Source organism: Gekko japonicus, unplaced genomic scaffold (assembly GCF_001447785.1).
Source record: "Gekko japonicus isolate JY-2015 unplaced genomic scaffold, Gekko_japonicus_V1.1 scaffold1888, whole genome shotgun sequence".
NCBI classification, from domain to species: domain Eukaryota; kingdom Metazoa; phylum Chordata; class Lepidosauria; order Squamata; family Gekkonidae; genus Gekko; species Gekko japonicus.
In genome coordinates, this window is record NW_015165302.1 from 33,810 (window position 1) to 61,445 (window position 27,636).

The 27,636-nt window shown below is 41.7% G+C and overlaps 1 protein-coding gene across 2 annotated transcripts in view; it reads right to left on the reverse strand.

The window, feature by feature from the left end:
• The window catches only part of MTX2 (metaxin 2), a 63,623-nt gene that overhangs the window by 24,095 nt on the left and 11,892 nt on the right, over positions 1-27,636 (reverse strand). For both annotated transcript variants that reach the window (XM_015410420.1, XM_015410421.1), the window contains exons 2-3: positions 13,825-13,872; positions 12,708-12,754 (exon numbers count right to left, since the gene is read on the reverse strand). In XM_015410420.1, the coding sequence (XP_015265906.1) occupies positions 12,708-12,754; positions 13,825-13,872 (95 nt within the window). The remainder of the gene's footprint in view (positions 1-12,707; positions 12,755-13,824; positions 13,873-27,636) is intronic.

Sequence of the window (27,636 nt, forward strand, 5' to 3'; positions counted from 1 at the left end):
AGTCCCTTGAGATGTGCACCCCATTCCCACTGGGATGCATCTGTTGTCAACATCAGCGTCGAAGTGGGTGGGTGGAACGGTGCTCCCATCAGGAAATTCATAGGGTCTGTCCACCAAAGTAGTGAGTCCAGTACATTCAGTGGGAGGACAAAACGTAGGGACTGGCAATGATTAATAACTCATTTTCTAAGCTATGTATCTGTATAAGCAGCCATTGTGTTGGTAGCATTTCCACTATGCTGGGGTCATTTAAACTCCAATACTTTGGATACTGAAGATTTTGTACTAAACAGGAAACGAGCAAACACCCCTAATTAAAGTGCATGGGGACAGGAACATTCAAATTTAACACACACACATATGTACAGGAAGTGGGTTTCAAATACCACAGAACAAATCAATCTCCTTGTTGTGGCATAGGGATTTCCCAACCTTTTTGAGCTTGTGGGCCCCTTTGGAATTCTGACAAAGTGTGGTGAGCATAGCCACAAAGCGGCTGTCAAAAAATGACGGCTGCAGGAGGTGAAGCCAGCTATACAATTGCTGCTGCAGCTTACCTTCAGTCACACCATGAAGATCTTCATGCTGTGATGGCAGCTGCTGCTGAAGCAACATTTTTAAAAATCTGCACAGCCAATGAAATTTCCATGGCCAACCAGAAGCCTTTCTGAGCAAAAGACCCACCCGGCTCCGCCCACTTTCTAAAAATACTTGGCAGGCCCCAGGAAAGGTCATTGGGAAACCCCGTTGTAGCAGAATTCATGGTGCAAGAAGTGATGTGGGTTAAGGGGGAGGAAGTGTTACATATTTTAAAAATCCTTTTGGGATCGTAACCTATCTCAAATGTGCAGAAGGTTAAAAAGAACGCTGTTAACATTCTTTTGTTGTATTGTCTTCACTGTGTTGGGTGATACAGAGGTCTACAGATGAACATATCTGCAGTATTTCTATATTAATGACAGCAAAAGTAAAATTATGAGCAATTCCAACATTAAAAAGAGAGAATAAGACCCTGACCTGGATAGCCCAGGCAAGCCTGATCTTGTCAGACCTTGAAAGCTAAGTAGGGCTGACCCTGGCAAGCACTTGGAAGAGTGACCTCCAAGGAATACCAGGGCCGCGACACAGAGGCAGGTAATATCAAAGCCCCCTCTCCGAAACATCGTAGCCCCACTAGGGGTTGCTAGAAATCCCCATGACTTCCAGGCTCGCAAGTACATACATACGTACACACACACACACAGGCACACACACCAAAACAAATACCCGAAAAGAGAGAGAGAATAAGATGTTTTCTTTTTGCAATACAAAATCAATGAATTGCAATAAGAAATTAATGAACATTACAATTGTACAATATTTTAACTGAAAACAGCATACATCATGGAAAGCACAGCAATTTCAATCAATGTATTTCTAAAATAGAATATTCACTGCTGAACTACCCTTTTACTCGAATTTACTCTTCTTGAAAGAACGTTTTTGCCCATGTCAAAAATTTACATTACAAAAATCAAAGGATCGCGGATTCCAACAGCATATTGTAGCATGACAGTTACTGAATGAACAAATCACTGTCACGGTGAGTTATGCTGCAATCCTAAAGGCTGGGGAGTAACCTCTGCTGAATGACATGAAGCTTACTTCTGAGGAGACCTGATTAGGAGTGCTCTCTTCATTACTCATTAGGGAAACACTGTCATTGTATGGCTTTATTGTCACACGTTCGTATTTCCCAAATATAGCACAGAAGAACAGCAAACTTTGTTTCTGGGCAAAGCATTTCACGCACTTTCAAGATCATGCTGAGAATCTGAGGAACTAGTTCTTTGATGACCAATTAAAAAACAACAACCCAAAACCAATTTTTAAGAGGCAGTAATAGCCTGTATGCTGAACAGTATGATTTTCTAAATTTGCTTGCTACGTGGCAGTAAGTTTGGAAGAGCATTTTAATAGGTTTAATTGCATGGGCCAAAGCAAAGCCCATCAGCTCTAATCATCAATATTAATGGATATTGAACAACTGAAGCTTCAGTGGCTCAGGTTTAGACATGCTATGATTATAAAAAAAATATTGCATTTAATATTCACACGTACAAACACCGAACACAGAGCCATTGTAGAGTTAGTACTTGAAAAGCACTGGGAAGAGGCTTTCTGCTGGTCTACTGGGGATATCGCCAGAAGAAGAAGAAATACTCAGCAGAGTAGAAGCACTTTCAGCACTTATAGCTCTCAACCCAAGCACAGAAAAAGAGGGAACTGCTCAGAGAGACTCTCTCCAAGCTCTGCTCTCTCAAGGGACTTTGGAACATTATGGAGAGCACACCCCGTGTATATGCACAATCACACAGTTGTATCTGTAACAGCCTCTTCCACCACACGCAGGAAGGGGTCATTGGCTGCAGCTCACACACAACAGCTTACAGACATACACAGCCATTTCATGGCCTTCACTCCCAATCTACTTGGCAGTCTCTTACCAAAGGTTCCCCCACATTTCTCTCCTTTCACTGCAGCTCTTCTCGACTCCCAGAATGATCATTCCTTAAATTGCAGGGTCTGCTCAAAGCTTGAATAAGAACACCTTAATGACATAATTTGATGTAAAGTTGTTGGGGTTTTTTACAAAGACTTTTTCTTTGGTTCCTGGTTCATGGATCCCCTGAAGGCCAACCATGGACTCCCTGGGATCTTGGACCACAGGTTAAGAACCCCTGGGGTGGAGGGCCAGCCACGAGGGTCAGTGGGCTGAAACAAGGAGGCACACAAAGAGATGAAACTGAACCCTTTTCAGCCAATAACAAAACCAGCCAATTACAAGTTTCTGAAAGGACAGAAAAGAGTTCAGTTCCCACCTCATATTTTTGCCTTCCAGGATTGTGCGATCTGAAGAGAAACCAGAGTATTTAGATTGGTTGTTAATGGATTTAATAGGCCAATCTGATAATTATAAGTCCTTTTTACTTCTTTCCTAAAAGAAATGCTGTAACTATTGAAATGGTGGCGACTTTTCCGTATCTGGCTTCTAAAAAGCGAGTTATGTGTTAACTGTACTGAGTACTCCTTATATCTTGTATACTTCTTAGTGCATAATGCCAATAAAGGTTGTTGTATTGTATTGGCCTTCCAGGATACAAATCCAAGGAGGGAAGGAGAAAAAGGAATCCTTCAGCAAACCCCTCAATCAGATCAGAGAACAGCCTTGATTAGAAGAACGCCAATAAAGGTTGGTAGCCAGTTCAGTCCCGTCCACTTTCAAGCTTGCAAAGAAAAAAGTACATTTGGCACTGTGAGGACAGAGAACATAACCAGATAAAGGCGTAGCCATCATAATTTAAAGACTGCCTACTCTCATACAAACCTAACCCACCACTATGACCGTCTTATGAGGCCCTGCTTCAAGTGCCCCCACCTTCTGAGGTTAGGTGGGTGGCAACCTAAAAGAGGGACTTCTCAGTCGTGGCACCATGGAACTCTTCTCCCCACGGACATTCATCTGCCCCTTTCTGCCACTGACTTCTGCCAGCAGGTGAAGGTTTTCATATGGCATTCCCTCAATAAGCCATCTTCCCTGCCCTATGTTTTTAATTGATACTTCTTTGTTTACGTATATTTTAGTTCTGGTTTTTAACTCTTTTTATGATGGGCTTTTACACTGCTCTGTTTTTAGTTGTTGGCTGCCTTGGTGACCCTGATAGGGCTGAAAGGCAGGACATAAATCTTTTAAATAAAATAAAATGAACTAATGAACAAGCTGGTCAGGAACCCACAAGGGGAAGAAACCACATATAAGCTACCCAGACAAATGTTGCACAGAGCATTAATGGCATGGACTATGTGTTGCGACCAAAGGACCATGAAATTTCAGAACTGTAATAAAGGGTATCAATATTATTGAGAGCACGATCCATGTATTTGTTTATTTGTCTAAGCAAAATAACTGTCCTAAACAACTTACAGCTTAACATTTGACTGTGAAGAGCAAATAATAAGAGTAGAGTGATGGGTGACATTGTAAACTGTTTTGTTTGGGAATGAAGACTGGCAGGGTGAAGCAAGCAACCAGGTTTACAAGACCTAAATATATAGCTATATAGCTTTTCAGGATGGGAATGCTATGGTTTAATTGTATACATCTTTAGACCTACATGGTGTCATGCCTGCCCCTGCTGATGTCATGCCTGCCCTTGCTGATGCCCCTGAGGAGGCACCTGCCAGCCAGGAGCCTGTGGACTTACAGGCTCCTGAGGACAATACTGCAGCAGAGAGGCATCCTGTAGCTGAAAGCTATCTAAGTGGTGAGGAGGATAGAGCCTCCCAGGGAACACCTGCAAGGGATCAGTCTCTGCTGCATCCCAGTAATTCGTCATCAGACTCACCACCACCTGTAACCAGGCTCCGGAATGTACAGAGACAGCAGCTGAGAGAGTGAAGACAGAATGCACGCATGCGTGCCAGAAGATCTCTTAGCCCTGAATATTGACAGGATCCTGACCTCGCTCCCGGCTAGCTAATGAGTTGATTAGCTAGCACTGTATATCTGCAAGTCTGTTGCCGGCAGTCATTTGTGCTGGCAAACGTCGTTTGTCAGGACCTGAATCCTTGCATCTCTGCTCCAGACCTTGTGGAATTCTTATCGGCTTGATCCTCGGCTTTTGACCCTCGGCTTCGTTGACCCTGCGTTCATCTCTGACTCCTCTGGTATCGTTGTGATTTATGGACTTGAAACTCTGGTATTTCTGACCCTGCTTTTGGACTGTGATTTAAACCTGTTTGAAACTTGCTGCCTGATTTGCTCGGCTTGACCTCGGACTGCTTCTGGACTTTTGCTTGCTTGCGTCACGCCCCCTGGTCCTGCCGTGACACATGGGCTGCAGTGGCTCAAGTGGTTAAGATGCTGAACAGTAGACCAGATGGTCGGTAGTTCAGCAGTTCGAGACCCAAGTACCGCATGACAGAGTGAACTCCCGTCTCTGGTCCCAGCTCCTGCCAACCTAGCAGTTCGAAAGCAAGAAATTGCAAATAGATAAATAGGTACCGCTTCGGTGGGAAGGTAACAGCGTTCTGCGTGCCTCAGCGTCTAGTCACGCTGGCCACGTGACCATGGAAACGTCTTTGGACAGTGCTGGCTCTTCGGCTTGGAAACGGAGATGAGCACCGCACCCTAGAGTTGGATTCAACTCGCTTTCAAACAATGGAAACCTTTATCTTAGGCCTACTATATAGGTTCAGTTCAGACATCATGTGAAACCACGATTCAATTCAACTAAGTATTGTAATAGGATCCAGACCATTCCACTAAATAGGGATGGTTATGGACCAATATTCCAGGATCTGAAGCTTATATGTTAATCACATGATGCATGAACAAAGACCGGGAGAGCAGGACTACTCAGAAGCCTACTGAAATCTACTCAGTGGGGCTTACTCTCAGGAAAGGGCTCCTAAGACTGCACTGGTGGCATCGTGGGCCATATTGGGAGGATCATAGCATTATATTACATCTGTAACAAGCCAATGGGAAGCATACACAGTTTCAAGAAATAATCACATCACATCCTTTAACAAAGAGAGCACAAGAGAACCCCATTGTGTAAAATATACAAAGGAATTAAAGCCCTACATACTCAAGGGATCTTTATATTATCTGACCACCTCTATAATAAGGAAAGAGACAACAATTAGAGCAACACCATGGAGCCCAAAATTATCTTCATCAGAAGGATGACAGAACTGCTATTTTATTAGGTGACGGATAGAAATAACTAGTAAACTGACTTTACACACCAGAGCAATACACTGTTTACAAAATACTCACAAATCTGTAAATAAAATACATATATTCCTTATTACAGATTCCTATAAACTGATATATTCCCTTACATCAAAGAAAATTGTTCCATAAAGTTTAAAATCAGATATCTGTCGAAGTCATTTTTATAGCCCTGGCTACTATCAGCTGTCAGACCAAAGAATATTGAAGAAAAATAAGATTTTTAATATATTAGGGTTAATTTATCATCAAAGTGACATGAGCACAACAACAGAATTGAAACAATCAAACAAAATGTTGCTTTGGAAGAAACTTCCCTACAAATTGTTACTATTGTGACTATTATTAAAGATGTTTGTAATCAAAACAGACATTAATATTGTAAGATGTAAGAGATAAAGATTTTAAAAGTATAAGAATGTTTACTACCTCTTACCTATCCATGGATTACTAAAACTCTGTTTTATCATAAAATACACAGGTGTAGCATTCACCTACCAAAATAGTGTAGTGTTATCCTCACACACAGCATCAAGATTATTAATTACAAGTAGAATCCTATGACAATGTTATGGATAAATATTATCCATATAGTTGTGCATAAGCATCTGTATGCATGATCCTAAAATTCACGTTCTTCTCACTATACCCTTAAAAGTTGAAAATCTTTTTCAAAAAGTTAATATATGATCTGTATGTAACCTTTCGACTATGGCAAAAGGTTATTTTTCTCTAAATACATTTATTTCCATCTTTTCTTCATTCTTCCATATTATTTAACTTTTAAAAATTACATACTTCTGATCTAATACATTTATTCTAATGTTTTTCTTAATTGTTTTGTCTCTACTGTTTTATTTAGCCTTTTGATTTCTTTTTATTTACAATGTCTTCTTAATTCAAAGCATAACAACAAAAGTTAATGGACTCTATTTTTACACAACAACAGTTTCTTTGAGCATTTTTAGGATTATACTGTTTCTCATTGGGGGGGGTTAGTTCCTCAAAAAATTTTAAAAAGCATCCTCATTACTCAACTTATTATACACCAATTTGTCTTTCATATTTTCTAATGAGTCTGTTTCAGATTCAAATTTGTTTACTTTTCATACCCCACTTCTCTCCCCAGTGGGGGACCCAAAGTAGCTTACACCATTCTCCCTTTTCCCATTTTATCCTCACCACAATCCTGTGAAATAGGTTAGGCTGAGAGTACGTGACTGGCCCAAGATCACCCAGCAAGCTTCCATGGCATGAGTGGCAATTCAGAGCTGGGTATCCCAGATCCTAATCCAACACTCCGATCACTACAATTCCTGGGACTTACTTCCGAGTAGACTGGTTTAGGATAGCTCTCTATATGTCCACTAAACTGGCTCTGATTATTAAACACTTGCATGTTTATACCTTGTGTCATCAGCTTTGTATTCTCCTTCACAGTACTTTTTCCATTTTGATCTCTTCTGCTAAACTGGGTATCTTTCACAGTGTTGGATCTTACAGTTCTGTTGTATAAGCAGGGGTCATTTCGAAGAAAAAGAGGTGCAAGAGCTCATTAGCATAACTTATTTGCATATGCCACACACCCCTGACATCACCGGAAGTGTGTCAGAAGGCAACACCCACTGCTCAGGCTCCACTGGACTGTTTTGGATTGCTTGCTATGGGGGGGGGGAACGCAGAGATCCTCATGCTCCTCGTGGCTGCTGGGAGCAGGGGGTGGGCCTTGTGGCATGTGCCCGCCCCTGGGCTCTTTACTGCCGGAGCTCTGCTCCGGTGCACTCCTGCAGGAAATGACCCGTTAGGCAATAGTTTAATTTTTGATCTTAATCTTACTTTTGGCTGAAAGAGAGAGAGAGGAAACACCACTTGGATAATTCTGATAAAATTCAAGTCCTAATTCTAGAGAGGGATAGCTGTGTGGCAGTAAAAACATGCTGGAGTCCTATGGCACCTAAAAGACTAACAAAACTGTATTCCAGCATAAGCTTTTGGGGCTTAGAAATGGTGGGTTCTTCTGTTCCTGGAAAGTTTATCTCTGGAATAAAATTGTTTTTAGCCTTCAAGACTCCTATTTTCCCATTTAGGTTCTGTACCTCAAAGAATCTGCTTAATACTGACTCTTAGCATTATTCCCTAGATTCACTTCCATTCTTTTCCTTTTTCCAGTTTTACAAAAGCCATTTTTGTAACCGATGTGAGCTTGTGAGTTCACTATAGAATTAGATAAATGTTAAACTGTGTCTTCTGATCAAATTTTGCCCCTGAGTTTTTGCTCCTTTGTCCAATTAGCTTCCATAACCCTTTCTCTTCCCTACCTTGCTATAATTTGTGTAGCTCCAAAGGTGTACCACGAAGCTGTACAGAGGGTCTTTTTGTGCTATGTATCTTTCCATTCTATGCTCTGAGCAGTATTATCCCAGCATCTAAATCTCCATCTAAAACCTGGCCCAAAATTTACCTGCCACTAGGTTTCTTTCTATACAAGTCCTCAGATTTCCCGTACATGGGCTGGATCCAGTAGATAATTTCTGACTGTGAAAGGGGCCGCCTATTCCCCCCACCCACTGCAGACTTCTAACCACCCCCTTCATGCTATTCATGGGGGTCTCATGTTCCCCAAGAGCAGAATTTGGGCTACGGCAAGAGAAGCGTGGGGAGGAAAGTATACTTTGTTAATGGAAATTCCTTCAGTCAGCAGAGATTTTAAACAGCACCCAAGCTTAAAGGTAAAGGTAAAGGTTTCCCTTGCTTGAAAGCCAGTCAAATCCGACTCTAGGGTTGTGGTGCTCATCTCCATTTCCAAGCCAAAGATCCAGCGCTGTCCGAAGACGTTTCTGTGATCATGTGGCCGGCGTGACTAAACACCAAGGCGCACGAAACACTGTTACCTTCCCACCAAAGTGGTACCTATTTATCTACTTGCAATGTCTTGCTTTCGAACTGCTGGAGCCAGAGACGGGAGCTCACTCCGTCATGCGGCACTCGGGTCTCAAACTGCTGAACTACCGACCTTCCAGCTTACCAGGATCTAAAACCCTGATCCAATGCCAGCCCCAGTTCCAGGGGTTGGTGGAGCAGAAGGCTCACTTTGTTTGCTGTTAATCATACCAGCACTGGGTACTTTCCACTCCGACTGCCCCTGTACTGCCGCCGGATGAGTTTCCTCTCCTCATGCCTGCACACTGACTTCTACTATTGTTTCTATGTACATGTACAGCTCTAGGAATCTCTTGGGTTTAGGGGGATAATTAGGAAAAAAGATTGGCTATAAAATCAAGATTTCCCCAATGCCTTGTGAGTTTGCCCCACAAATATCTAAAAACCCCATTCCTGTTATTTTTCCATTTTGCCACTCAGCCTATCAATGTTTGATACACACTGTTTCCTTAACATACTAAAAAGATTGGTCAGAGAATCAACATTTGGAAGACTGGTGTGTGTTTGTGTGCATTTCACTTGTAACCTGAACAGTGTCAGCAATCTACAAACCCAGAGGCCTGACTGTCAGTTCCATGCCATCTGTTTTAAGTGAGATGGGTAAGTAAAACATATAGTCTGACAGAAAGAAATCTCTCGTAACAACCACCACATGCCAATGAGAAAAACCTATACTTCAATTTAACAAATCAAAATATCTCAGAAGATTGCCCAGATGGCCTAGATCACACAAAACCCACCAAAAAACTATTTTTAATGCAGATTAAAACTTTAAATGTATCAACTATCTAACAAGTGTACCTTTAACGTTCACATGGTGGAACAGAACATGGTGTGGTCAACAGATTGTTTTATTTTTGTGGCCATAAGCTATCATATACTGAAAGTAGTCTTTGATCTGATTAAATAGCGTGGAAAACAGAACAAAGTTCAAATCCAGTGAAACCTTTAAGACCAACAAAGTTTTATTCAAAGTATAAGCTTTCATGTGCACACAGACTTCTTTCAGATACAATGAAATGGAAGTTACCAATGTTTACAGAAAAGTAGGGGGTGCGCAGTAAATTAGCACACAGCATAATGAAGATGTTTAACAGATTCAACGACCAGTCAGGGATAACAAGCTTAGTTTACATGGTTACCATTTGTTTAGATTTTATTCCAGGGAAAAACTTAGTGAAAGAAAGAAATGTCTCAAAATTGGAGACTGATGGGCAGATGTATCCGTAACTATGGAATGCTGAGAGTAATTGAGATCCTGCCATTACACTCCATCCGTCTCCTCTCCTCCTCTCAACATGTTAACTTGGGAAACAGTTAACCAAGATTGGCACAATGAAATACACAGCCAGTATGATGCAGTAGTTAAACTGTTGAATTAGGACCAGGGAGACTTGGGTTCAAAATAATATTCACTCTGCCCTGGAAGCTCACTGGGTGGCCTTGAGTTAGTCATACTCGCTCAGCCTAACCCATTTCTCAGGAGGAGGAGATTGGATTTATACCCTGCCCTTCACTCAAGAGTCTCAGAGCAGCTCACAAACTCCTTTCCCTTCCCTTCCCCACAACAGATGCCCTGTGAGATAGGTGGGACTGAAAGAGCTCTGAGAGAACTGCTCTTTCAAGGACAGCTCTGACAGAACTATGGCTTGCCCAAGGTCATCCAGCAACTCTGAGTGGAGGAGTGGGGAATCAAACATGGTTCGCTCAGATTAGAGTCCACGTACCTAACCACTACACCAAACTGAGGGGGAGGGGAGCACTTCTGCCATCTTCAAAGAGTACAAATGTTATAAAATACAAATATATGATTGGTGACCAATTTAAAATACCAGACATAACAACCTTTGGCAATAATAATAATACGCTTCACCCAAACATCAAGAAACACAACACTACATTCAAGGTTGCCTCCTCAAAATCTCTTAATGAAGCTAGCTTGAATTTAAAGACAATGATAAACAAGATTTTCTCTCAGTTTCAATGCAGGTTTATGGATGAAACATGTTTTCTAATCAACTTTTAGTTATTGTGAAAAGAGCATCAAAGACAGTGAGCTCTTCTCTATTAACTACCAGAGGCTAGTATAAATCAGTATACATATACGTAGTATAAATATTATTTATGTGGTGACTGCAGCAGCACATCAGATGGGAACCCCCACCCCATTTGCGATGTGTTAGCTGTACACTGCTCAGTAACCAATTGCAGACAGAGGCAATTTCTTGCCTAATTATTGTCTTGCTGCTTTGACATGGCAGGATCTTCCATCTCCCTATCATTGCTGCTGCAAATGAACAAGCAAATGAATGGCAACAGAAAATCCATGTAAGAGCTGTGTGTACACTTTCATCCATCACCCACAATTTTCCTTTCATTCTTCCCCCTATTACATTACACAAGGATTTTACTTTTAATCAGTAAATCTCTAAACCTTTTCATTGTGGAGGCATAAGGGGAAAGGTGCCTGACAGAACACACATCTTCCTGTCCAGATGGCTTGGTGGCAGGCATGGATTTCATTCTTTCTGGAAAGTCATAACAAACCAAATTCGAGAAAGAACATACTGAGAATGTGGGAGCCTGAAAACTGGCAACTGGAGGATGATGATGTGCAGATGTTCAAAAAAATGCTGCAGTTTGGAAAGCCAAGATGGACAAAAACTTCCATATGGACGCAGCTTGTCCATCAACGTAACTTTACTATGACCCTGACCTGGATAGCCCAGGCAAGCCCGATCTCATCAGATCCCGGAAGCTAAGCAGGGTCGACTCTGGCAAGTACTTGGACAGAAGACCTCCTTGAAATACCAGAGCCAGGAGACGGGGACAGGCTTTACTCAGCCACCTCTCTGAATATCCTCCAGGCCCCCAGTAGGGGGTCAGTCAACAGAGGTCACCATGACTTCCAGGTACACACACAGTCAATCACCAGAGGTCGCCATTACTTCTAGGTGCACACAAACTCACACACATGCACATATTAAAAAAATACAAAAAAAATGTAGCTTTACTATGCACAAAGTATTCCAATGGATGCAAGGACTATTCCATTCACATGGGTAGGCAGGACAGGTCCACATACACAATCATCCTCACAGGCAAAGTTTACCAGCCCTCCCAATCATCAAAATGAATGAGAAACACATGTATGTGTGTTCTACTGAGCTTACATGATTCTGGATTAAAAATAGAACTCGTACTGTGTTAGACACAAGATTGCCACCGCCCTACCTCATCCCCTTCTAGTCCTCTTTAAAGAAGTATATTGTAGGTGACAAAAGTCTGTATGGTCAAATCGATGGTATTCCCAGTAGTACTGTATGGCTGCGAGAGTTGGACTATAAGGAAGGCCGAGCGCTGAAGAATAGATTCTTTTGAATTATGGTGCTGGAGAAGACTCTTGAGAGTCCCCTGGACTGCAAGGAGATCAAATCAGTCAATCCTAAAAGAAATCAACCCTGACTGTTCCCTGGAAGGCCAGATACTGAAGCTGAAGCTCAAATACTTTGGCCACCAAATGAGAAGGGAGCACTCACTGGAGAAGACCCTGATGCTGGGAAAGACTGAAGGTCAAAGAAGAAGGGGATGGCAAAGGATGAGATGGTTAGACAGTTATCGAGGCAACGAACATGAAATTAAGCAAACTACGGAGCATGACGGAAGACAGGAGGGCCTGGTGTGATGTGGTCCATGGGGTCACGAAGAGTCGGACTCAACTGTGCAACTGAACAACAACAACAAACCCTACGTAGTCAGAGGTAAAGCCTAAGCTGAAAACAAATTCTAAGAAATACTTTATTTTATTAAATCACTAGATTCCACTCAACAAGAGCACTGCCAGTACAACTTCCCCAACTGAGCTTCTGGGGGCACATAAGGAATAAAGCACTATTTATTTCAATAGGATATGCATAAGTGGACAGGGCCTCAGATCTTCTGGGGCATGAGTCAACATCTGCCAAGCACAAAAAATACAAAATTTTACCTGAACAGCAAGACAGGCTGCATTGTCAGAAAGTAAAATCTGCTCCTCTGTAAAAAAAAGAAAGAAAGAAAGAAAAAGAAAAATGTTTCAAGACACAGTTACGAGAAGCAGCAGCTCTTTCCCAACAGATAATTACTGCTCAAGAGGGGCACAAAAATAAATGGTATACAAACATAAGGAGAAAAACTACTCTTAACACAAATCACATGCCTCATTACATTAATGCAATGTTTAAAAGCCTGCGGTCTGCATGCAACAAAGACCCAGAAATATATTTTTTTCTAGATTGGTCCTACCGTTAATTGTATCAGGCTAACAATTTAAAAATTCCTTCTCTCTTTTTTTAAAATTCTCAGCCCCTTTAAGGAAAAAAGGGGTCATTATTCATTTCATAATAGAAATAAAAACAGCAACTTCATAATTCCTCTTGCTAAAAAGTAAAAGCATTCTGAAACCTATAAAAAAGAGAAAACCCCAGCTTGCAGTTAATATTGCACACTGTGTCTTAGGTCTGCCACACAAAAGAAAGATGACAAGAACGCAGCAATAAAAATTCCATGCTTAGAAGACTAGGGCTGCTACCTATTAGTCTTCATTACTTTGCAGTCCTCTGACAACTGTAGCAGGCTGCTGAGCCCCAAATGGGGGCCATAATGTGATCTGATGATATATGAAGAGCTGCTAAAGGGAGCCTGAACCATCCTAGCCTATACATTCTAACAGTTCCTTTTTTTTCACCGAGAGCCCACTTTACCACGAGACTTCAAAAATCTGCTGCCTCAGCTATTGGCGCAGTAAATCTGCCAACTGGCCCTGCAAACCACATCATTTTACACTGCCTACAGCAGCCGATATAATGAGTCAATAATAAACCAAGGACCTTATAGGCCATGAATAGCTGGTTTATATTGGCAGATACAAGTTTAGTAAAAAGAGAGAGAGAGAGAGAGAGAGAGAGAGATGGGGGAAGACCTCTGACCAGACAAACACCACAAAGGATTCTCTTTTTAACAAGATTTTCCCCAGCCCACCCTCCGCACCCACCAATCTCCAGTTAATTACAGTGTTGTATATATAGCGAAGCCACTGTTAATGGCAGAAAAAATTAAGTCCTCACCTTTCAGTGGCTGATACAATGCAGCATTTTCAGGCCAGGGTTCTGCGGCTGCAGAAGAGAAAGGAAACAAAACAAAACTGATTAATTCAGAATATCAAGAAGCAGCCAAAATGAGCATTAGTCATTGTTTCGCAGCAGAATTCTATCCGCTTGGATCTATAAAGTGCTCTCTCCCCCTCCCTCCTCTGGACTTCATAAACTCTCTCACAAATCACCCGTTTCTCTCCTCATGCCAAAAAACACACAGACAGATGAGGAAACAAGATGCAGCCCCTTCCTAACCCCAACCAAGATTATTACCACAGCGCAGCTCTGATATAAATGCATATCAGGTCTCACACCTGTCAAATGGTTATCAGCCTGTTATCCGTTATCGCAGATTTCTTTATTTTGCTTTATAAACACATACAACAATGCATTATTCTCTATCCTGTCTGCTTTATTTATTTATTAATTTAACACGTTCATAGATCACCGCTCACTGTATTTCTCTGAGGCAGTTTACAACAGAAAATATCAGAAAAACATGAATGTAAACATAAAACCCAGTGTTATTTTTAAGCCACTAAAATAGTCTAAAACGACCACTAAATCACCAAAGAATTCCCCTGCCAAAAAAACCCTACATAAAGGCCTAATAAAGGCTTAGATGAAGGCAGTGGCAAACCACCTCTGCTCATCTCTTGCCTTGAAGACCTCATGAGGGGGTCACCATTACTCTGTCCTACTTGATGGCATTTCATTATTATAACTAAAGGCTTGGTAAACAAAATATATCTTCACTTGACAACAAAAGTTGAACCACCTTGGTGCCAGGTGAGCTGCTGTGAGGAAAGATTTCCTCAGCCAAGGCATTATGATTGAGAAGGCCCTCCATTTTTAGCCATCCACCCTCCCCTCAGACTCCAGCAGCATGCAAAGTAGGGCCTTTCCTCCACACCAGATAAGGAGGATCCTGCTAAGAGGAGTTGTTTTTTTACCACGCAGGAGACAGCATAACTGGCAAAAAATATCCCCGATCCATGGTGTGAAGCAGCTTTAAATGCTTTTTCTAAAAAAGAAATTGAGTAAAAATTCAATATCCAACACAGGTTGCATTCAGGCACCACAATAAACCACAGTTTGTGCGCATCAGAAATGAACACAGCTTGTTAATGTGCTTGCATGATCACCTGGTTCCCTTTCTCTCCCTTCACATCATGAAGTACAGATGCAGGCTTCCAGGTTTGAGAGGCCTTGAATCATTTCAGTTAACTATGGTGTCTGAAGGCAGGCACCAAGACAAACTGGATTCTACCTTTCCCCCTCACGAACTGATCATTTAAGCCTCAATTTGAATCCTGTTTAGAACCGTGTGTGTGTGTGTGTGTGTGTGTGTGTGTGTGTGTGTGTGTGTAAACCAGTTTGCTCCGGTGCCTGCATTCCAGTAACTTGGCAATTATATGCATAGTAACTATCCCCCAGTTGCTACAATATCAAATGAACAAAACTGGAGATGTCTATATATTTTCCCCTGTGTTCAGCATAATTTATTATGGCTGCTGTTAATGAACACAGAATAAACTCACACAATACTTCAAATACCTGAGTTAAGCGAGATCTCGGAACCAGATAGAGTATTTCGTTAATAGGGTTACTAAGCCACCAGACAAGTGAAAAATCTGCTCTATCAGCTTTTAATGTTTCTAAGCCAGTTTGGCTGAACACATAACAAAAATCAGCTAGCTAAACTCTGGGAATATGGAATGCATTTTGCCTTCTGATATAACCACTAGTGGATGGCTCCACCTCTGTCAAAATAATATTAAAAGCTTCGACTCTAGGTCTTCAGGACAAAGCCCAGAGAGGTGTAAAAATCTGCACTAAGCTTAAGAACCAGAGAGGACAAACCTGTTTCCTCAGCTCTGCAACAACCCAGGTGACACTTACCAGGTCCAATGGGTGCAGAAGCACATGTGGCATATGAGGCCTTTGGCCTCCTAGCATTGTACTCAAATAATGTTTACCAATAAATGGGAAAAAGGGACTTGACAATGTCAATGAGAACTAATTTGCATACTTGTGCTTAAGCTGTTTTGTTCTGCAAATAACACAAGCAGAAATGCATAATGTCAGTTAATATTGTTTTGTGCCATCGTTTTTGGAGACCACTTGGTGTAAAGTGTGGGTGCTTCCCACCTTCACACTGGTGGGTAGGGGAGCCAAAGACCTCTTCAGAAATGACAGGCCTACGGCTCCATTATTAATGTTGAAATTGAGAAAACACGGTTTTGTAACAACAGAACACTAGGAAGTTGTCCAAGGGAGGTTGAGGAGGGCGGAAAAGTGGTCGCTACTGCTGTGCTTTGGGGTAGAAAAGGCAACTGTGGGCTCTGTCTGCTTGGAAAACAAAGACCGTTGAAAGACCCAAAGCCCACTTTGTGGCCCAGGGCAAACTAGTTTAGAAGGAACCAGAGTCTAGTTGCTGGAGGCTTCCTGAGTCAGCACGGAGACAGAAAGCACAGCTTGCATTTACTTGGAGTGGCCCAACATCCTGATGGTGTGTTCTGCAGCTAACTAAATATGACCCCTGAGACACTCTGCCAAGTTATTCAGGTGGCTGGGCTCCTGCCAAGGATTCCTTGCAGCTGTCTCTGGTAGAAGGCTTGACTTAAGACACAATTAGCTTGTGAAAAGGGCTAGAGACTTGCTTGAAAATAAAAGCTGGGAATTTAGGCAAACTAGTAGAGCACACAACAACAAGCAGTATAGCACACAGTAGGAAATAGCCAAGAAAAATCAGAAAACAACTGTGAGCTGAATATCCCACAAAAAATATACAAAAGGAGACTTCAATAAAGTGAAATGCATATATAATCATATAATCCCTCATAGGAAAATACAGAAGCCAACAAGATCCATAATAGGAAAATGCATATAATAAACGACTGTATTTTCCTATTATGGATCTTGTTGGCTTCTGTATTTTCCTATGAGGGATTATATGACTATCTATGCAGTTTACTTTATTGAAGTCTCCTTTTGTACATTTTTTGCGGGATATCCAGCTCACAGTAGCTTTCTGATTTTTCTTGGCTAAACTAATAGAGCACAGCAACAGACCACAACAGACTATAGCACAATAGCAATTACCTTTAAAAAAAAAAGGCTCTTGAGTGGTACAATGGGGGAAATGGCAACTGACATGGAAAGTGAGCACAAAGCTCCCATGAGGATGCTCCATGGCCAGTGCAAACCATTCTGTTTTTGAAGTGGCAATGAAAAGGGAGAAGCCTCACACTTTAGGTGCAGCTTTACATGTAACAGATAGAGATTTTAACTATCTGTTTCTTATTCCCTTTTCAGCATTGACAGACCTCTCTGTTTCCACTCACATTCACATTCTCAGCAGCTGAGGAAGGAATAAGTTGAGTAGGGATGAAGGAGAAAGAAGGCATAGTAAAGGACCTATGAGGAAACATGCCTTACTAGCCAATCTGCTTATTTATAGATTAATTCTGTTATCTCTTCAATCCATCTTTGCATTCTGGGTTTATACTTGTTATCCATTGGGGAGGGAGAGGAGTCTCAGAGCGGCTTACAATCCCTTTCCCTTCCCCTCCCCACAACGGACACCCTGTGAGGTAGATGGGGCTGAGAGAGCTCTTTTGAGAACTGCCCTTGAGAGAACAGCTCTGAGAGAGCCATGACTGACCCAAGGTCACACGAGCAAGTACCAGTAGGATGCCGGGGGGGGGGAATCTTTCGTTTCTACATCATATACACAGACTTATTAAGAGATGAATCAAAGGTAGAAAAGGGCCTTCATTATGAGAATTTGTATCTGATTCATCACTCACTGCATAAAGATATAGCCCTGAATACGTGATTAGCAATACTGATATTCCAATAGCCTAAAACAGCCACCCACAGTCTATTTGCAATTTGCAGTTAAAAGACACAGTGGATCTTAATGCTGAGACTGCAAACTGAACTGGTCTGAACACAAATTAGCTAGCAATGAGTAACATTAAAACACTGCTCAATTTAAAATGATTTACTCAATGCAATGACCACAGCTACTGTTTCCACTGCGGCTGCCCAGTTAGCCCTGACAAGATTAAGAAACACTGTTCTCTGCATGGTCTTGGAACCAGAACAGCTACAAAAAGTCTTCCCAGCTCTGTAATTATGCCTTTCCCTAAATGAAAAAACTGATGTTTTTTTTAAAGGAGCTGAATGGGTCAGTAAAGCTTGTATACAATTAAAATGTATACACACACATCTACACCTCATGGAAAAACTAATCATATCCAACTGTCACAACAAAACCCTTTATCCCCTCCATTACAATGTTTATTACTTTAAAATGAAAGCTTGAGCCCTGAAGTAATACATTCTAGCTGTACTCTTAATTCTTTAAGGTGGAAGAAAGGCAACATTAATATAGCTAATGTCACGAACAGAACTGTGTAAGAGTTTGCATTACCATAGATAAGATAATTGACTAAGAAAAAAAATCACTGAAAGTTTATTAAGAATTTCTGGAAAGATGAAAACTCTGAATCTTTCCAATCATTTTACTGTGAAATAAGTGTGTACTAGTTTACTTGGTCAACGTAGGGAATCTAAATCCTCAGTTATGTATCTGCTGTAGGGGACTTACAGCTTCTTAGCTTTCAGATGGCTGTATTTTGTTTCTGGAAAATGCATTCTACAGTTCACGCCTGCAGGATACCAACAGCAATAAAAAGTATTGTGCTGAATGTTGCACAAGCATCTGCAGCATCTATTGGATAGTGAAGAGGACGCAGAGCCAGCGTGGTATAGTGGTTAGAGTTTTCAGACTAGAAGAAGAAAATATTGGATTTATACCCCCCCCTTCACTCAGAGTCTCAGAATGGCTTTCCTCTCCCCACAACAGATACCCTGTGAGGTAGGTGGGGCAGAGAAAGCTCTTTGAGAACTGCTCTTGAGAGAACAACTCTGTGAGAACTGTGGCTTGCCCAAGGTCATCCAGCAGCTGCATGTGGAGGAGTGGGGAATCAAACCTGGTTCTCCCAGATTAAAGTCGGCACTCCTAACGACTACACTACACCCAGGGTCAAATCCCCACTTTGCCACAGAAGTTCTCTGGGTGACCCTGGGCCAGTCACACTCTCTCAGCATAACCTACCTCACAGGGTTGTGTTGACAGGATAAAATGGAGGAGAGGTGAATGATGTAAGCTGCTTTGAGTACCCACTAGGGACAAAGGCAAGGTATAAATGAAGTGAAATCTTAACATAAATAAACAAAATCAGTTTCAACTTGACTCCTCCAACCACTATTCCTGCATAATTTTGTGATCTTTTGATTAATTCCTTGGCATGGGAGAGCAGATGGAAGAAACACAGTATGTTTGGATGTCTAAAATGCTGAACCAAAACAGTGGAGGTTTCATGCTGAATTTAGCACTACGACATATCCTAGCCAAAGCCCAACATAACAGAGACATACATACCACCCTCCATGACAGAATCAGACGGCTCTGCCTCTGCGAGTGTTAGCATTAAAAAAAAAAACCCAGCATATCACATTAAAAAAATTTAAATGTCCTCTTAGATCGCACATAAACTTTAGATTCTCAATTATTACATCTTGACTTTGTACCCATGGCCCTTGATCTTTATCTACAGCCACAGTGGATCATTAATAGAAGTAGCTTTATTTATTCAGAAAATTTATGTGCCACCTCCCCAAGTCCTGAACATACGAGCATTAAAAAACACCTTCGGAGCTGTCTACAGCCATCAGAGAACCATTTAAGCTACCAAAGACCATGGGTGCTTCCACAAGGGCACCCATCCACATTTTGTTCTCATTGCCACTGCAAATGTAAGGGCATGCAGCCTTGGTGCTTCCCCCTCATGCCCACCCCACTCTCCTCCAATGTCTGGAGCACCTTTTTAAAAAATGGTTGTAGGAGTATTGCTACACTGCTTGGACACTATAGCAATCTTTCTTCTACTGATTTTAAAAAGTCATCAAAAAGCCTGCTTGGGGGGGGGGGGGAAAGGTGGGTGCAAGGGGAAATGATGTGAGCGGGGAAATCCACACCTTCCCATCCACATTTCTGTCAAATCTGCTTTGGGTCTGATCATTCAGGAAATATTGTACCCAAAACAGGTTGGGGAAACTGAAGTGGTAAAACTGGGGAAAACCTGGAATGTATGCAACTCCATGATGTCATCATATGGAACGCCAAAAGGAAGTGGCTACAGTTATGGGGGAAGCGGGGGGGGGGAAGCTACTAATATCTACTTTGTTATACAAAAGAATACTGTTTGCTACCAAAACCAGAAAAAAATGGAAATGATCAGTGCTTTCAGAAGTATTCGAAGACCATCTGTTTACACCGGCTGGGAAAGGGTGGAGAAATTTCAGAGAATTTAATAAAACTTTATTGTGTTCTGCCAGGAAGAGGTTGCTTTTGTTACTGAACTTGAACTCTGGGATGTAAAATCTAAACAAGTGAAAAATGTAATTCCCAATGTCACATAAATAAAATATAGTAATATTATTCATGTCTTTCTGAACTTTGGTTTGAGAGCAATACCTGGAATTAGTATGGATCAGAAGGGGGGAGGGAATCTATAAAGTGATGTGTCTGATCAAGGGAGGGGAAAAGAGCACACAACATTTTCTAATGTATAGCACGACTCTACCCTTGTGAACAATAGGTGAAGGCATAATGTGTAGAATAATAGGTACTAATATTACACGCTGCTTCAGTTCTGTCATATTTCCAATCCATCAAGTTGATTAATGCTATAATAACTCCTCACAAATTTATCATTTGTCCAATAATGAAGATAAACCAAGTTTATTCATCGGCAACTGGATTCTTTTGGTCTTTAGATATTATTCGTCCATCTCACCTCAGCCAGGCTCAGACCAGTAGGAAGAAACTGGGGGGGGGGGGGGGGAGAGAAGACTCCTGTGGCTGATGTCTTAGAAACCAAGTCATACCGTTCTCAGTAGGAAGAGGCAAGCATTGAAGTCCTCTTGAAAAGGCCATGTTTTCCTGATCTAGGATTTGATGTCAGCCTTACATTTGCCTCTAGCTAGTTTTGTTAGAATAAAATGTACTGTATTTACAAACACAGATTATGGGATGCATGGTAAGTAGTGCACACTTGAAATCTAAAAAACAGCATGGAAAACTGGGAGACAAGAAGAAGGAATCTTCAGCAGCACCTACCTTCAATTACCCAACATTGTAGGACTTATTTTACAACTCTGTTCCTTCAGGACTATGCTATTTATTTATTGCCATCCAGTCACAACTAACTATAGCAACCCCTTGGGGTTTTCAAGGCAAGAGATGTTCAGAGGTGGTCTGCCATAGCTTGCCTCCGCATCACAACCCTGGTATTCCTTGGTGGTCTCCCTTCCAAGTACTGACCAGGGCTGACCCTGCTTAACTTCTGAGATCTGCAGGGGTAATTTCGTAGAAAAAGAGGTGCAGGAGCTCATTAGCATAACTTATTAGCATAACTTGTTTGCATATGCCACACCCCCTGACATCACCGGAAGTGTGTCAGAAGGCAACACCCACCGCTCAGGCTCCACTGGACTATTTTGGATTGCTAGGTATTGGGGGGGGGGACACGTGCAGATCTGTCCTCACAGAGGAGGGAGAGCTTGTACCTGAATAAAACCTGGTCTTAAAGGTACCACTGGACTGTTTTGGATTGCTAGCTATTGGGGGGGGGACGTGCAGATCTGCCCTCACAGAGGAGGGAGAGCTTGTACCTGAAGGTGGAGGGGTTCTACAACTTACCTGGTTGCTTCTTGCTCCTTGTGGCCTGACTGAGGGCTGCTGGGAGCAGGGGGTGGGGTTTGCTGCATGTGCCCACCCCCTGGGCTCCTTACTGCCGGAGCTCTGCTCCTGTGCGCTCCCACAGGAAATGACCCCTAGAGATCTGACAAGATCAGGCGAGCCTGGGCTATCCAGGTCAGGGCAATACTATCATAATGGCAGCTATAAAGAAGTTCTTCTCTCCATTTTCTCACCTACTGAGAACTTCAGTAGGAGAGAAAATGGAAGAGTTTCTTTATAGTTGCCATTAGGTTGTTCTGGGTAAAGAATGGCATAGCAGACTCAAAATCAAATAAATAAAAACAAAAATATGCATAATACCTTTTAGTAGGACCAACAATAATGGCACAAAATTACACGCAAGCTTTGTGTCACTTTGGTTGGTCCTTTAAAAAAAAAAGCATTAATGTGGATTGTTATTTGTTTTTTTATTTTGCTTTTGGACAATCATCATCTGAAACAACTTCTGCCTACCAGGGAATTCAGACAGTCTCTATCTGAAAATCTAGCCCTCATCAGCCAGCTGCGTGGACAAAAATATTCATATTTTATTTGACCTGGGAGACAGTCCACATGCAGGCACTGTATGTAATTGTGCTTCCAGTAAAAACATGCATAGTTTGTTGCTGTGCTTGTGCACATGCCTCTTTCCTCCCTCACTCCTTACACAAACAAACAAAAACTCTGGTTACCCACAACAATGAGACAGGAATTATGCCCAACTCTTGGCAACATGCAATAATAGTCCCCAGCCATAAAAAGCTAGCACTTTATTATGATTTTATATTTGTTTTAACTACAACTATGTTTTATTGTAATTATTTGCTTTTATGTGAGTCGCCCTGAGCCAGCTTCGGCCAGGAGGGCAGGGTAAAAATCTGAGAAATAAATAAATAAATAAAAGGTGATCCAACAAACCCATAATTACCAGCCCATGATATGCTTCTTTACTCTGTAAGAAGTTACTTCTCTGAACTGAGGATGAATCATACTGGGTCAAGTGCAAGCTGGATTCCGTAGGGAAGTTAGTGCAGTTGACCACTGCCATACTCTTTATTGTAAACAAGTATACCAACTCAAAAGATGGTATATTAGCTGTTGCCTTTATAGATTTCAGAGCAGCTTTTGACTAGGCAAAGATTATGGGACAAATTGAACAAAAGATTTCCCTTGCTTGAAAGCCAGTCGAATTTGACTCTAGGGTTGCGGTGCTCATCTCCGTTTCCAAGCCGAAGAGCCAGCGCTGCCCGAAGACATTTCCGTGGTCATGTGGCCAGCATGACTAAACACCAAGGCGCACGGAATGCTGTTACCTTCCCACCAAAGTGGAACCTATTTATCTACTTGCAGTTTCTTGCTTTCGAACTTCTAGGTTGGAAGGAGCTGGAACCAGAGACGGGAGCTCACTCCGTCATGTGGCACTCGGGTCTCAAACTGCTGAACTACCGACCTTCCAGCCTGCAGTTCAGCGTCTTCACCACTTGAGCCACCGCAGCTCCTAATTGAATAAATCATCTATCAATAAGTATCTATTTTTTCTGAATCACTGTAGGATCAGCCTACTGCCCAAGTTACATGTGGCCCATCTGGTGAACTGACCAGGGCTATTCCATTGAGTAAAGGAGCCAAGCCAGGATGTATCCTTGCTCTGCTATTATTTACGTTCTATACCAATGATTTAAGTTCTCATATTTCTAGAGATGGATTTCACTCACCTTGACTGGCTCATATTAAATTACCCTGTCTTTTATATGCAGATTATACCATTTCTTCTGACAAGACCTATACAAGCTTATAGGTTCCTTTTCAGCATATTGCTCCAATGAGGGCTTAGCTACTAATATTACTAGTCAAAGGTTCTTCTTTTCAGTAAAAAAGAGGGATAAAGAAGTACAAGTGGTCCATGGAGCAAGTGGAACATTTCAAATATCTAGGAGTTAGGTTTTCAACAAGTTTTTCTTGGAAGGTGCACTTAAACTCTGTTGTAAGAGTTACTATGTGTACTGGGAAGGTCATCACAAGATTTTACTCCTAAGATGGCCAATATGTTCCTGCAGCAGTTAAAGTATTTAATGCTAAAGTCTCTTGGCAGATATTATATGCAGCCAGGGTTTGGATCAGAACAGTTAACAGACAACATCAATGACCACTATTGAGATTCCTATATAATATTTTGGAAATCTGTCGATGTATGGCTGGAATAGCTCTGAGAGCTGAAGTTGGGGAGATGTCCTTTGAAGAAAAGGCCTGGGGCAGAGCATTCAATCTGAAAATTAGGATTTTAAAATCAAATCCAGAATCAAGCCTCCTCAGACTAGGCAAGCTGAACCATCACACAAGTGACCGGGACGGATTACTGGATCATAGATTATCATGTTTGTGCATTGCCCATGATGGGACAGAAACAATGGCCGAGCTCAGACTGGAAGTCTGAAGCAGGAGGGAGTCGTGGTAAAAACGACCCGGAACAAACTGTTACGGGTTCCTCCGGTCACACTGCACCGACTGATACAGGAGCAAACCGGGGAGGAGGTGCAAGGGAGCGTTCACACTGTTGGCCCACCCCTGGCGGTAATCTGGAGATATGCACTTATACGCATAAGCGCACAAGAAAAAACGCGGCTTTCAGTGTTCACACTTTGTTTGGTGCGGGATGATCGTGCTTTCCAGAGTTTGCTACCACTTTCACCAGGTATCTTTTAAACTCGGGAGTGAAGCGTTACAAGACGGGTTGAGTACGGCTGGGGAACGCCGGACAGTTGTGCCTGTGTGAACGGCCCCTTTAATCCGGTTGTGGAAAGTTTCTGAAACGTACCTATATCGGAGCAAACTACCAGTCTGAACTCGGCCAATGAGTAGACAAGAATTGACCCAGTTTATCAGAAGATATCTGAGGGACTTTGATTATGAGAATATGTTGATTACAGCTTGCAGAGTGTGTTCATCTTTCTCAGTAGGCATTCTCCCACCAGCAAAAATGCCAAACTGTCTATCTGAACTAACTCTTCCAAAATATAGAAGGGCATTCATGCTTGTGCACCTGAATGCCCTACCTTCAGCGCTGATGTTAGGAAGATTCAATAGACCTCAATATTCAGACAGATTCTGCAATTGTGGCAACAACAGAATCAATTCTGTGGATTATATTCTTTTTGACTACCCCAAATTTTCAGGTCTAAGAGCTGAATTGATCTCTGCATTATTTAATCAGGACTTTATCTCTCCAGAAGCTAAATCATCTTGGCTAGGTTTCCCTTGCTCGAAAGACAGTCGAATCCGACTCTAGGGTTGCGGTGCTCATCTCCGTTTCCAAGCCGAAGAGCCAGCGCTGCCCGAAGACATTTCCGTGGTCATGTGGCCAGCATGACTAAACGCCATGGCACACGGAACGCTGTTACCTTCCCACCAAAGCGGTACCTATTTAACTACTTGCAATTTCTTGCTTTTGAAGCTACTCAGAGATAAACAAATCACTCTGTGGGTGGCGAAATTTCTGGCAGCTGTTGTTAAGTTACATGATTACTTTTGTAGTAGTTGGGGGGTGAGGGTTTGCTGTTTATGACTGCGGTTGTGAAAACGGTAATCAAAAAGTTTCAGTAAAACGTGCATAGTTTGTTGCCCTGTTTGTGCACATGGCTATGTCCTCCCTCACTCCTCAGACAAACAAACAAAAAACTCTGGTAGGTTACCCATAACATATGAATGCAGGATCATAGGTTAACCACAGTTAGTTCCTCCCTTGTCTCCCCCAGTATCCTAAACCAAGGACTAATCCAAGCTTAGAATTCCTCTTAATGGAATAAAAAACGATAAACCTACATGCCTTACAACACAGATATCCAGATTGAGTTTTAACCACGATTGTCCATGCAGGAAAGGAATGGAAATAAGCAACAAAGCTAATAACAAGCCCAGTTTGAGTATATTTTCACTTAACCATGTTTAAGGAAAAGGTCGGAATGCTGCCTCCATTTTTTAAGATATCAAAAGCTCAGGGATGAATTCACATACCCTTGATAACTGACTTGCACATGGGAAAAGGCTGTCACGGGCTAAACACTACAAAGATTTGCTATAACTCACAATGCTTTTCAATGGAGCCTGGTCATATATATTTAGGTGAGAGACACTGAGTGCAAGTGGTCAAGTTATGCGTATGTAATGTGTCTATTGGCCCTTAATCTTCTCTTGGTCATTGCATCAGCTTCATTTTCTACCTTCTGCCAATGGAAGGGATGTGCCTTGGAGGAAAGAAAGTGACAACCTGCTAGTTGGCCAATGATCACCGCTTATCTGGTGAAATGCCAATCAGAATTATTACTATCTCATTCAAGTAAGCATAAGTAGCAGACAGCCTGAAAGTTAACTCTTGGGCACTGCTTCAGAAATTTATATTTCCAATTTTTCCTTGGCTGGGAAAGACATGCTCTAGTAGTAGTCATACTCAAGCTCCAGAGGGGTCTACCTTCCTAGACCCTTGCTCACTTAATTTATGGCCCTGGTATAGGAATGAACGGCATTTGTATCCTTGGAAGATACCACTCCTTAGAGATTGATCACAGAAATTACACTCTATTAACCCAGCTGGACATTCCTACTGCTTTAAACTGCAGCCCTATTTAAAAGAAGGAAGTTCCACTGAACTCAGTGGTATTTATTTCTAAGTAAATATCATTTGGCTCCTGCTGTTAGATATCATGGACCATGAAGAGTTGCTAGTTCAGCTGCAAATCTTGGAGAGCATTTAAGGAATTTCTGTAGTGGCCCCACTCATTTTGGGCACAGAGGTCTCGGAGAATAGTGACGGCTGATGGTTACCTACTCTATGTCATCTTCTCTCCTTAAAACATTTATGTATCTGCCTTTCTCCCAAGCCTCTCTGGACCCAAGGTGGATAACAACCATAAAAACAGAATAAAAACATTGGGATAAAACAATAAACATTAAAAGAACGGATGTAAAATATATTAGAACCTATCTAAACACACAACTAACAGCATGAGCCAACAAACTTAAGAATTCTAGGATTTCTACACGTTTAAATAAAGATGTGGCAAACATATTCAAGTCAATAAGTCCAACCAACCAACATCTGCACAATCTAGATGGAAAGTACATTAGACTGTAGCAACCGAATGAAACAGGAGTCCAATGGCACCTTAAAGGCAGATTGATTCCAGCATAAGTTTCTGCAATTCATGGCTCACTTCATCAGATGCATGAAGTATATGCTAGCCTGGTGGATTTATACTAAAGGTTGCAAGCAACAAAAGGGGAGGGAGGCAATGTTACAAAAGGCCAGTTTTTAGACAAAACTACATACCGTAATCCAGTAATTTCAAACATACACACAGGAAACAGGGACTTAGTAATGGTTCTGCATGCTAGACTACTGCAGCTGAAACCTTTCATAACTAAATCCTTGTCAATGCAGTTAACATGGGAAAACTCACTAAAATTCAAGCCTCATTTACCAGCTGGAAGCTCTTCCTAAAGATTTCAGCAAGCCAAACAAAAACAAAAACTCTGCCCTGTTTTATAAACAAGACATCTAGGCAAGCCTCCGACTAGTCCGCTGAACTAAAACAGGAATGTTTAAACCATATTTCTAGTAAAAAATAAAATGCTGATATTTTAAAACTTTGAACTGGACAAGGACTAGCTATACATAATCCTTTATTACTTCAATGAACATGCAGTGTTTGGAACTTTAGTTAAAAGATCTCTCATCCATTAGCAGGGATCAATAAAGGATGAATAAATGAATTAGCTGCCTCATCATCGTCATCCAACGTAAATACCTATATGAAGGCACGATCGATTTCAAAATGTACTCAGACCTCTCTTGTAAAATGGACCCTGTATATTGTACAGCAGAAAGGGTCAAGAAAACAAGTTCATTAAGGTGGAGATTCAATGGCTCTTTTGAGAGAGAGAGAGAGAGAGAGAGAGAGAGAGAGAGAGAGAGA